The sequence below is a fragment of the Odontesthes bonariensis genome, chromosome 10, assembly GCF_027942865.1.
Source record: "Odontesthes bonariensis isolate fOdoBon6 chromosome 10, fOdoBon6.hap1, whole genome shotgun sequence".
NCBI lineage: Eukaryota > Metazoa > Chordata > Actinopteri > Atheriniformes > Atherinopsidae > Odontesthes > Odontesthes bonariensis.
This window is the reverse complement of record NC_134515.1, coordinates 32,969,870-32,982,477: the sequence shown is the minus strand read 5'-3', so window position 1 is coordinate 32,982,477 and position 12,608 is coordinate 32,969,870. Positions and strand designations below refer to the sequence as shown.

Below are 12,608 nucleotides of genomic sequence, written 5' to 3'. Positions count from 1 at the left end.
AGTTTATTTCATTGTATTTTACTTGAACAAGAGTACAAGGAACATAACACTGCCTCCTGCTTACTCCTTTTGGTACAACATGTAGTGTTTTGTTAATTTGAATGAGAAAACTTTATCCAGGAAGTCTTGACATAATCGCAGAGAGGAGACATTTGGCAGAGCATGTGCTTGGTCATTCCTGCATATATCTATATGAGGTTACATCGTCGTTATGTATGGTTATTGTATTACCATGCTTTTTACTGACATGTTTTGTCATTCTTGCAGAGAATTGAGCATTATTTTGAATTTGAATTAAGCATGCCGTTTTCAGTAGCCATGCTATTTTTGGTTAAAATGGTGTGCTAGTATGACATGTGGTAATTTGGAAAGTATGTTTAGTGTACACGTGTGACATTTCCGGCACAAATTAATTTGTGATACTCATGTAAATACAGGTGACATTTCATTTTGGTTATTTACACATCTGTGGAGATGTAATTCATATATTTTGATTGTATTGTCTGTTTTTCTTGTAGTTTCACCCTCTATGTCCGACTATAAACCTGGTTAAAACATGCAATCAGAGTCTTGTTGGGAATGAAGCGTTTAGCTGCCTGTCGACACAAGGACAGAACAATAGCAAATAAAAAAATAAAATAAAAACGGGGGTGTTACAGGGGCTACACTGAGTTAACAGAAAATAATGTAAACAAATTTATTTGCAAATAATATTTACAAAATTGCACCATGGCTTAAAAAGAAAATAAAGAAATCTTTTTTGATACATGAAGAGCTGCAGGCTTCAACTGCTGGTGGTGACTAACTTTAATGTGCTCTACTGTTGTGTGGAAAACTGCTCTTGTCATAACCAGCATGAAATCAGAATGCTTATGAAAAGAGGTCAGTAATAGACTTCTTCAACAAAACAGCATGTGTTTGTTTTGCCTTTCTGTGTGCAGATACTTCAGTTGCTATGCTTTTGCATTTCTGAAAAAAGTGACAGCAGAACAGGGTTTTCATCAGTATCAAACTTGGTAACTATGGTAACCAAAGGTGCAGCCAAATTAACCAGAGCTGAACTGTTAGAAATAATCCTTTGGATAACCAATTTCCAGAAAACAAAAGGTTTTAGTTTAAATGATAAATAGTTCACATTTATCTCCTGAACCCTGTCTAAGTTCTACAAAACATTTTGGATACCTTTCTCATTCACCCATAAACTCATACAGCGCGTCTAATCATATTTATACATACACTATATACAGTGCGCAGAGCATTTCCTCTGAAATCACACAGTGATTAACATAACCAGCATTGTGGGATTCATCATCTTGTCTGAGAACATTTTGACACATGGACACATTGGTGACTGAACGGCCAATGCTCTAGTTGAAAGATGACGACTATATCAACTGAACCATGATCATCAACACCTCAATCCGTTGACAAATTTAACAACAGTAATAGTTATAGAGACAAGGTACTGACCTGAGCTTTGCGAAATCGCTCTAATTCACTCATCTTGGCTTTCCGCTCCAGAGTTTTCATCTTCATCAACTCCAGCTTCTCAGCCTCAACGGGATCCGATGGCTCCATTTGAAACTAGAGGCAAAAATTCTTATGTGAGTGCACTGATAAAAATGCAGCAATTATCTATCATCATATTAAATGAAAACATATTATTTTCTCCTTACCCTCATATCAATTAAGTCAATGTCATCATGTTCAAACATATCATCATCATCATCATCATCTCCTTCAACACCCTCCTCTGAGGCGCTATGAACATGTCTGAAAGTTGTTTCTATTGTAAAAGGGAAGAACAACGGTTACTACAAACTCAGACTCACCAAGACCAAAACAATGCAACGGCAAGCTTTTCTCTGCAATTACTTGTCTTCATCAAAATTTATTTATTTTTTATTATTTTTATTAACGCACCCACTCTTCCTGGTTGACTAACAAGGACACTGAGCCGGTTGTCTCTACTGATCCTCGGAGAGGAAAGATTCCAGGGGGAAAACTTGGACCGTACTCTGTTCTGCCCGTTTGGCATCTCTTTTTTCCTGAAGCAGCGTCGATTCCTTTTTTCCCGTATACAACTAGCTGTGCTCCCACTCCAGTAGCCCTCCTCGTCTTGCCCATCCAGGCCCTCTAGCTTTGGAGGCACTCCTGCATTTGCAGAGGAAGAGGAACAGGAGGAAGATCCACCATGGGTCTCTGAGTCTGAGTCTACGCTGAAGCTCTGAAGATTCCCCAGTTGGTTTTTCTCCTCATCGGTTAACTGAAGTTTACGCAGTGACTGTTTAGGACGGAAGTCTGGCCCTGCTTTGGACATCTCTGCAGGGGCAGGAGGTGAAGGTTTTTCTGGAGTGGATGGATTTAGTAGGAAAGTTGAACGGGGTTTTGCTACCGGGGGAGAGGGCTCTGAGCTGGGAGTAGTCTGTTGAGAAAAGCGTGGTTTTGGGACTGGACAGGGTGTAGTTTCTTTGGTCTCCTCCAAAGTAAGCACTGCTGTTTCACTTATAGGTAGAGGGTCAGTAGACGTGTTGGACTTGTGTGGTTCTTGCAACTCTTCTTTTGATTCAAGTGTATGCTGATCTGGTTCTTTGGGTTCAGGTGACCGCACGCAAGTAGAGGGCCCACGGTCCAGAGTGTGGTCATACTCCTCATCTGATGGAGATGGTGTATAATCATCACTCGAAAGCTCATTCTCTTTATCTGTCTCTTTGGGATTTCCTTTGCTATCCTAAATACAGAAAGAGTCAGAAGTTAGTTAATAGTTTAAATTTATTTTTTTAAGCAAACATGCTAATAGACATGTTCAAGTTGACACTGAACCAGCCAACAGAAGAATGATGCAACAGAAGATTGTATAACAAGAGCATTCTGAGGATAAGGATTCAACATGGAGTGTGAAGTAAACAGCAGCAAGAAACAGAACGATTTACATTTTTTCTGTTCAGTGACCCACCTCATATGATGTTTCAACTCCATTTGCAAACAACAGCTCTTCAGAGTGCAATTCACAGTAAAATCTCCCTGTGGGCAGCAGTAAGAGAACAATTCAGGTCCTTTACCGAAGCAAATGTAACAGTGATACAGCAATATCAAAAAGCTTCATTACAAGTAAAAGCCCTGGATCCAATATTCTAAGTGCATAAGTATTAGCAGCTTTTATCATCATTAGTCTTTAAATTAGTCTTAAAAAGGCTGTAGTCTCGCTGACATATTAATTTATTGTATATGAGATCAGTTGATTTTCAATAATAAAATATCAGGTGTAAGAAGCACGTTACTTCTCTGGTTGCTAGAGAGAGTTATATACAGAGGCAGCAAATACATTTGAAGGGTTAATTAACGGGTTAGGCTATTTATAAATCAACAAGTGAGAGAAGTTCTGACAAATCTGTTTTAATTTCTGGGGCTTTTTCTATGACATTAATTATTGGTGAGATATTAAATAATTCAAACATGCACTCAAATGAAATCATGTGGAAATTTCTGAGGTAAAAAAATTCCATTTGGAGGAGCTGTTAACAACTCAGGTCAAAAATGCAAAAGAGTACACACTGGACATTATAAGAAAACACCACAATGAGTGAAAGCCACAATTTTGCCCAATTTTACAACCCTATTTATAAAAAAAGTAGGGACTGTGTAAAATGTGAATAAAAACAGAAAGAAATTATTTGCAGATTTCATAGATGAATATCTTATGCACAATAAAACATCAAATGTTGAAAGGGAAATATCTTAATACTTTATGAAAAACATTAGCTCAGCTTTAATTTGATGGAAGTAACAAGTATCAAAAAGTTGGGACAGGTGCAACAAAAGGCTATTTCGACAGAGTAACAGCCGGAGGAAGATATTGCAACTATTTATGCTGTGGCAATATATCTGGGCATAAAAAGAGCACCTTAGAAAGGGTGTCTACAAATGGTAGAGCAAGTTCAGAATGTTCAATGTAAAATTGAGAAAACGTTTATTCCATCACTATATAAACTATATAATATAATAAAAAAAATAATAATAATAAAAAAAAAACAGGAGACATCTTTGTGCACAAGGGATGTGGTAAAAGTCCCCACAGTTTTCAAAGGTAACTCTGTAGATACACCCTCTTGTCCAAATATGGCCACTCCAAAAAGGCCACATATTGTAATGGCCAAATGCTGACCTTCATAACAGAAGTTAACAAACCAATGCGGGACGTCATAGCAGATCCGTTCATCACTGATTTATAGTCAATAAAATCAAATAGTACTTAAAGCCATCAAATAAGATGCAAATGAGTACAATTATGTGAAATGTTGATGAGTGGAAGCATAAAGCTGCAAAAAATACAAAGAAACAAAACAGAAAAAAAGAAAACGTAAAAAAAAACCCACAAGTAATTTACACAATTTCTATTATTTTAGGTATCTGAAAATAATGAAGTAAGATACTTGCCCACACTGCCTGTGGAAATATCACACGTAAAAAATACTGTAGATTTGTACATAGCGAATGTTTATTCACTATTTTTATTTATTTTATTTTATATTTATTTTATTCTATTCTATTTGCTTGTTTTTTACTACTTTAATTGTTTTCATATCTTTACTGTATGCTGCTGCAACAAAACAATTTCCCAAATTGGGATTAATAAAGTATCTATCTATCTATCAAAAATAAAAAGGACTTAAAAACAAATCATAGACAGGAGAAGGTTGACATGTGAAACAGAAAAAAAAGAGCTGACTCTGCAAATGACTTATGTGATTATTTTCCGACTGTGCTCACCTGTATTCTGCTCGAAGGTGTATCCTCCAAGTCTGAGTGTGATGCCGCATTGATGACATGTAAAGCAGCTCCGATGGAAGAACTTTCCCTCAGCACTGATGCGCTCCAGCACATACACCCTTTGAGCACAGAAGTAACACTCCTCGCTATTTGTCATAAACACCGTAGTAACAGGCTCAGGCTCCAGAGTTGGAACCAGAGCTGGAGCCAATGCTGGAGCCAATGCTGGAGCCAATGCTGGAGCCAATGCTGGAGCCGGAGCCGGGGCAGGCAGAGGACTGAGTTCAGGGGACACAGAAGGCACTGAAGTCTGAGGAGAAGATCAGAGGGCTAAGTCAAGTTCAGAACCAAAAAAGCAATACTAGCAGGAGGTGTAACTTAACTTATGATAAGGAAAGTTCCAAGGTTGACTGATTAGTAAAATGAAACTCACACTGTCAACATCTCCCATCCTTCTCTCTGTGGCTCGTTTTTCAGTTGCCAGCTTCTCCTGCAGAGAAAACAAGAAACACTTCAATCAACCAATTTAGTTGGTTATGTGGAAAACATGATTAAACAAGTTTAATGACTGGAAAGGTTCAAACCCCCTTCCTCTGAAAGAACATAAAAAATTTTGCCTTATCACAAAGGAATAACAGACAAAACAAGAACACTCATTGAAGGCCAATCCTGATGTGAACCTCAGCCAACTAAGCAGGAAAAATGGCATTATCAAACATTTCTGCATGCTGTATCAACAATCTAGTCACAGTGGGCATACCTTGCGCCTAAGCAGAGAGTTGTGCTTCAGCTTGCTCAGGAACAAGACAGCTGAATGTGTCCGGGACAAACTAAGAGACTTGAAGGATGGCAGGAAGCCTGCAGGTTCTGTCAACAACAGAAAACGAAAATGTCACACTAAATTAAGGTGATCTTACTATTAGATTGGATTACAAATCTAAAGACACATGAATTACCAATTTGCAGCTTTTCATAAAGCTATTTCAAATAGTCTGACCATACCTTTTTTAAAATATTTAGGATGCAGTCCTAGATATTTAAATCTTACTTGTATTTTTGTAGCATCACAGCAGCAGCAATTGAGCTGAACTTGTTAATCCACATTAAAAAAAACTCCAGTTGTGACTATCACTCCCACTCTTTCATCATTAAGATGAGGTTACTCAAGATTGACAGCTCCCTCCTGCCTGCACGTCAGTCAGTGGATCCCAAGCAGAGCAGCATCAGAGTGCATATCACACCCACTTCAGATAATTCAGTACCTCCAAACGCTGGGCTTACATATCCACGAAATATACTGCTCATATGAAAAAGACTGTAAAAATACCTCTGCTACAAACAGCCAAGAGAAAATCCTTCCCCAGTGGTGGAACAACAGCTCCCCTTCAAGAGACGGTGCTCCTGTCAAACCCTGATAAGCCAGCTCCACACTAACTGTTTGCTCTGTCTGCCTCTGGGCTGACTTAGTGCAGGGGAGCAGCACAACCAGTAGAAGCTGGCTCTGAGTGCAGCACTAGCCACTTAGGCCCAATGAATTGTGGGTAACTTGGTCTTAAAGAGACAGCACTGACTTGATCGCCACTCCACACTGAACATATATCAGTGGAAGGACACCTGACCCTTTTAAGGTGAGGCTAATGCTGTTCAGTGTCTTAGCAACCAAGTTATATAAGTTTGAAGCTGCTGTCATTAACAGTTATTATCAAAAATAAATCTAAATCAAGAAACCTCTAGTGGTTCTAAATAAAAACATTGACTGTGGCATACTGTGAAGAATTCTTTAACTAAACTGACACGAGTCAATTTTTTCTAACCCACTTAAATAATAAACAAAACTGTTTACCTTTTGGTGGCACAGTGAAAGCATTTTGGATTTGAGTAAGGTAGAAGACCATGGATAACTTGTCTATCTGACCACTCTTGGCCAAGTCACTTGGACACATAACAGGAGGGATGCCCAACTCCTTCTCTAGGACACTGAAGGCCAGCTGGCTGTTGTGAACACTATTAGACTCATCCAGGGACGACATGTCACTTTGGAAGAAAGAGAAAGCATGTTTCATTACTTAGTTGGGACTATAGCAGATATTTTCACAGCCAACTGAAAATGAATTACATCAGCTTTAGATTACAGTTTGTTTTCTTTCACACACAGACATATATACAGGTTTTTGGAGGCGCAGGCAAGTTTGTGCAAGTAAAGGAGGTTGCTGACACTGCAAGATACATTGTGTATTCTCCAAGTGCCTGTTCAAAACTATGCTGAAAATGGAGATGGTAACTCCAAACGTTTTTTTTCTTAGAAGGGAGAATTATGGATCTTTGAAGTGGGGTAATATGACGCATTCATAGTCAGTGTATTACCCCACAAGAGAAACATAACATTCAGTAAGCCGTTTGATTCTCTGACCCAAATGATATAAGGATTTCAGTAACTTTGCCTTTACATACATGCATCTATCAAACATTTTCTAATCAGTTTTACAAAAAAAACAAAACAGAAGCACTGTGGTTGATAGTCATCATCCAACAACTGACCCAGAAATGTTTAGATTTCAGGGTTCTAGCTAGCGCAAACTTGCGTTGCGTCCCGCTACGCTATCATTTTGGACCGCTACGCTTATTTTCAATACAGCGTAGCGGCATTTTGTCTGTATATATTTGTACAATAACGCCAGATCAATGCCATTTTCACCTTTGTGACAAACTTGACACATTTTTCGCGATGGCAGCCAAGAAAGGTTGCGCTGCCTGTCAGTACAACCGCAGACGAAACTGTAGCTCCAGGCAGAGGCACTCCGCGTCCGCGGCTCCTAGAATCTCTGGTAAGAGTGCTCCGTAGCCATGGTTACTCACACACGCAGAAGCGCACACGTAAGGGGATTCGGCAGAAATCATGTTAGAATAGCTGTAGCCTATTTTACCCGTCCCTATTTGAAGTAAGCAAAAACGGTCAAGGTTGCTGTGCTTTTTCAAAGCTTCTAACATACAATATGTGATGAGCTGATCAGGTTATCATTTAAGCTGAACGTGCAGTTGACTTGGCACTCGAGAAAATAACAGAAAACAGTCCTCTCCACGAAAGATGATGGAATAAAGCAACCACAAATGCTCTGTCTCTTTCTCTGTCCTACTTGTTGTCATACCTAGGCTTTACCCTACTGTTTTTGACGATGACAGCCAAGAAAGGTTGCGCAGTAGTTAGTGCAACTGCAGACGAAACAGTAGGCGCTCAGCGGCTCGCAGCTGAAGGTAACACACTGCCAAAAGCAAAGATGGGAACATCTCCCATTAAGACTTTCTTGTTTTTAAAGTACAATTTCTCCCTTTGGGTACCCCTAGAATGGCCAATTTTTACCTTAAATTTCCAAAATCTCCGCACCATCCCCCCCGGGCTTGGTCGCTTCGCTCCCTCGCCTACACCACTACGCTATAATTTCATCCTAGCTAGAACCCTGGATTTTACATCGAGTGTCACAAAGTTTGACTGCTATAATAGCAGAAATCCAGCATAAAGGCCTGTCTTTATAACACAACCAAAATTAATGTATTGTCTTCTTTTGTCATAAATGTTTCCATATTATATTTCAGTTGTTACATATTTGTGATGCTATGTCAACACTCCAAACACTATTATGACCAACATGATTGATCCGTCTGCTCCAGGACTGGTGTGTCACAAGACTGTTGCTGGTATTCTTTTGTCTTTACCATTTGCTTTTTTCCCCCCTCAATGTCTAACTTTTGTTCATGCAATTTTTTAACACCCATTTAAACCTTTCTAAACTAACCCTTTAAAAACCTGTGTTTTGTGAGATTAAAACACAGAGTCTTCACATAATATTTTTATTAATTCTCCTTATATGAAGGGAGCAACTCACATGAGATGAGGTCTGAAGTGATGGATCAGAGCACATAAAGCCAGCCCAGACCTCCAGGACTGGGCGAAATCTTTTACATTTACATTATCATAGCCTTTGGTGTGTTTCTGGCACCATTTTAACAACTCTTCAAAACCACTGCCTGAATCTGAAAGAAACAGAAACAGACACCTAATAAGAGAACACTGTAGAACCCTCACTGGTTTCACAGTCATAAAAACAGTTGTTGGTGATATGCATGTAAATATGGCATGTTAATGTTCTTGACACAGTGTTTCCTGGTCTAACTGAATTAAATGGGGACAAATAACCATAAAAAACACTGTGCTGGCAGTTTAGTGTACAGAGGAGCTGCTTACCTTGACATGTATGAGACTGACTGTCCTTCTGTTTCTTGCTTGATGTTTGGGGTTTATCAGCATCATATAAGTGTTGCACCTAAATTGAGTGATGGGAAGAGTAGTCAAGATTTTCAGAGGTGAGACTTAAGCTCACAGGAATCCATTTTTGTCATAAAAATATTCTTTCAAACAATTGATGTTGATGAATATTTGCAGCTAAAACGCAATATGTTTAGTTTTTTAGAGCTCCATCCCCTTGTAGGATACAGCAACATTGTCTGCTGTCCTTGAACTGGGCAAGGTTTTCACAAGATGACATGTTGAGAGACTGTTTATTTAAATCTCTGTTTAATAAATAAAGGATAACAGTGCTGACCTGGTTGGCGTGAATGGAGGAGAGGTTGACTCTCTGGTACCGTGTTTTGGGGTCGATGCTGTAAAGAGCGTACTTCTTGCAAGTGTTTTGTGGTGTGGTCTGGGAGAGAAGCTGGTAGATACTTTCTCTGTAAAATAAACCAAGATTATATTAGGGAAAAGCAAAACCCTAAATGAATCAACAACTGTTGTAGTACAAGCACAAATTATTCTTTCATTTTGGCCTCCTTTATTTATTCGTGCCTATGCAATCAAAACAATGCCCAAAACAATTACCCATTATGCTAATGATGTCATGATGAGTGGTGTTGACTGACAATGAGACGAATATGCAAGCTGGAAATTTTGTAATTTAGTAATATTTAAAAATTTAAAAAACAATAAAATCATTATTTTGGACTTTCTGAGAACAAAAATGTTAGTACTTAGTCAAATCTGTCATTTTTGCTGTTGATATGAAATAGAAACAGTCAGTGCAGCTGGCAGGAAGCAAGGGAACAGGCAGCAGCCGCATTAGGTAATCTAGTACCCTTCTCATAACACTGATTATGATGAAAAAGTGAAGTCATCAGATTCTTGTGCGGCAGTATCATGAAATTTACCGCTCAGCTAGGACCTTGAGATGTGGGATTCCCATACCCCAGCTCCTCACCATCCACGCTGCGTCAAAAGCAGCTAAGAATCCACGAGCTATGCCTGTCCCCAGAGGCCAGAAGGGCTGCAGAGAACAGAGCACAAGAGGTCAGTCCACATATTAGCAGCAATGTAGTGCTTTGACCTAAAGATCAACATGCTTAGGAGACCTAGGTGCTAATATGCAAATGCAACAGTACGCAGATATAATACTCACCAAATAATACCAATCACACTGACTGTATATAGTCAAAGCCAACAACTCTGATATGTGACTCTAATAAGGTACCCTAAAACGTAATACCACCTTCTGCCACCAGGGGCTGGCTCCTGATGATCTTTGGCTACAACAGACCCTGTTCATAAAATATCCAGGTATCCACGAACATGTAGTCATTGTGGAGTAATTTGTTTCTTCCTCGTCAATGTGCTTATTTTCACAAGTTGACACAATTTCTTGGGCTCTTAATGAAATTTGTAGTGGTTTGGTCAAAATACCACAGAAATACAACGCAACAGCTCCTTCTGCCACAATGAATTCACATCTGTTTTCAGAGCAGGTAGTTTTAGAACTTCGAGTGGCCCACTCGAGTCCACTACACCCCTCTCTCCTGCAGGGTCTACCTCTTCTGAGATCAGTAACACTCAGCCCTTGAAGCACATTGTTACCATATGAGAGAGTATAAAGTAAACAGTCTGAGGTCTCGAACAACCAGAAATTAAACTGATAAAAAAACAAAACAAAAAAAAACTACCCGACAGGCAGTTTAATTCTCACGTACTTACATTTACCTTATCTGTCGTTTAGACTTGAAAAGTTAGTATTGATCCCTCATCTGTAAGTATGAGTCATGTATTCATACATGACTCATACTTACAGATAAGGTCAACGTAAGTACGTGAGACTTTGTACGTGAGGTTTAGATTGTTTAGAAATGTGCAGATTGAGCAACGTAATAGTGAGTCCCTTGGTAATATCAGTCAAAGATCATGTTGCGGGCCTATTTTTCCTTACACCAATCAACTCCATAAACAATGGGATTCAGCATCACTACATTCCGCTGTGTTTATCTAAGTTTTTAACACAAAGACTAGGCCACTTTTTACAAGTTTATTTCATTAATAGCTTAGCCGCTGATTCAATGACAAGGGGGGAAATCGGAATTTCCTAACTCTGACAAAAAAAAAAGTAAGAACACCATTTTAAGGCTAGATTCCCTAGTTGGAGTGTGTAACATTAGATTAAGTACTGGAAGAGCATTGTTAGTTCAGTTATTTCCTTGTACTGCGTTAGCCTAATTTGAACTTGAAGTTGGGTTGACATAATGATGAGCAGGGCTGGATATTTCTACTTCTTCTGCCTCACTGAATTAAATATTAAAGATTTAGGGGGGCTAAAACACAGTGACAGGGTTGCAAATTCTTTTAATTGTCTAAGCCCATTTCTTACATACAAACTTAAGCTTACATTTGCTTCGAAGCCCTGAACTCAAAGTCAAGCTAAAAACTGATAGCAACTTCCTTAGATCTGTAGGCCTTTTGGGTAGATTTAGCTTTGTTCTTGCAGAGTTTCATTAAGCCAGCTTCAGACCAAAAGAGACATGATTCAGTTGAAGCACTCATATCATCATAATAATTTGGATACTACATAAAAATGACTGAAGTCACAAGATGACATTTCCTAGTTGAATGTTGGAAGAATGAACAAAAGTGAACAAAATAACATAACTCTTACTTCCACAAGGCAGTCTCCAACAAGACCCATTAACAGCTTCTTGCCTCTCCTCTCTCTGACCAGAGAGGCATTCTGAGCACGATGCATGCAGGTGAAGTCAAACATGGCCACATCTGGTTGGCCAGCATGATTTTGAGCAAACTGAAGGTCAGACAGTTCACCACCAGTAGAGAAGAGAGCAGCATCATGGGCGTAACAACACAAAGCCTCATAATCCACATTTGTAGCTGCCAGCAGCTGTTCTGCATCCCCATAGTCCTGAGGAGACATAGTAAGAGGTGGCATGTGCACTTATCTGGTTTGTTTATTTTTTCTTAAGGGGACAGAGCTGCAACCTGTTCAAATAACCCCCCCCCCCCCCAAAAAAAAAACAAAACACCTTTTTCTTCTTAATGGATGTGATCTCACCTGTTTAATTACCCCCTTCTTCAGCAAACTCTTCTTCTTGGCAGTCATAACAAAGTAGTGGGTGTCGTCTTTGTAGTAGACAATATTCTCCAAATCAATACCTGGAATGTAAGATAGAGTGAGAGCATGGTGGGCATAGCAAGACAGATACTAAAGTGTACAAGAAGTAGAGATTAACTGTTCAAATGGGTTGAGCAGAGAGATGACAAATAAAATTTCACTATAATGAAGGCGTAGCAGAGTAAAGGCTCTAGCATGGTTGCCGCGTCTGCTAGCGCGAGCGGTGTTGATGACGTCACGATTTCGTGCCCGCCATGTATAGTGGCGCAAGCAGCGCAAGTCGATGCGCCAGTAGTTGCAATTTTCTCCGTCACAGAGGTGGCGCTGCTACGTTAAGGTTACCGCTACTCTACAACCACGAAAGTGGAGAAGAAAACAATGCCGCTGTCAAGAGCAAGAATACTG

The 12,608-nt window shown here is 39.4% G+C and overlaps 1 protein-coding gene across 2 annotated transcripts in view; it reads right to left on the bottom strand.

Moving 5' to 3' along the window:
* The window catches only part of mical1 (microtubule associated monooxygenase, calponin and LIM domain containing 1), a 31,787-nt gene that overhangs the window by 10,524 nt on the left and 8,655 nt on the right, over positions 1-12,608 (bottom strand). For both annotated transcript variants that reach the window (XM_075475318.1, XM_075475319.1), the window contains exons 8-21: positions 12,144-12,244; positions 11,736-11,993; positions 9,970-10,085; positions 9,369-9,495; positions 9,011-9,089; positions 8,652-8,799; positions 6,614-6,804; positions 5,531-5,637; positions 5,204-5,260; positions 4,771-5,080; positions 2,957-3,024; positions 1,924-2,731; positions 1,677-1,786; positions 1,471-1,584 (exon numbers count right to left, since the gene is read on the bottom strand). In XM_075475318.1, coding sequence (XP_075331433.1) covers positions 1,471-1,584; positions 1,677-1,786; positions 1,924-2,731; positions 2,957-3,024; positions 4,771-5,080; positions 5,204-5,260; positions 5,531-5,637; positions 6,614-6,804; positions 8,652-8,799; positions 9,011-9,089; positions 9,369-9,495; positions 9,970-10,085; positions 11,736-11,993; positions 12,144-12,244 — 2,594 coding nt within the window. The remainder of the gene's footprint in view (positions 1-1,470; positions 1,585-1,676; positions 1,787-1,923; positions 2,732-2,956; positions 3,025-4,770; positions 5,081-5,203; positions 5,261-5,530; positions 5,638-6,613; positions 6,805-8,651; positions 8,800-9,010; positions 9,090-9,368; positions 9,496-9,969; positions 10,086-11,735; positions 11,994-12,143; positions 12,245-12,608) is intronic.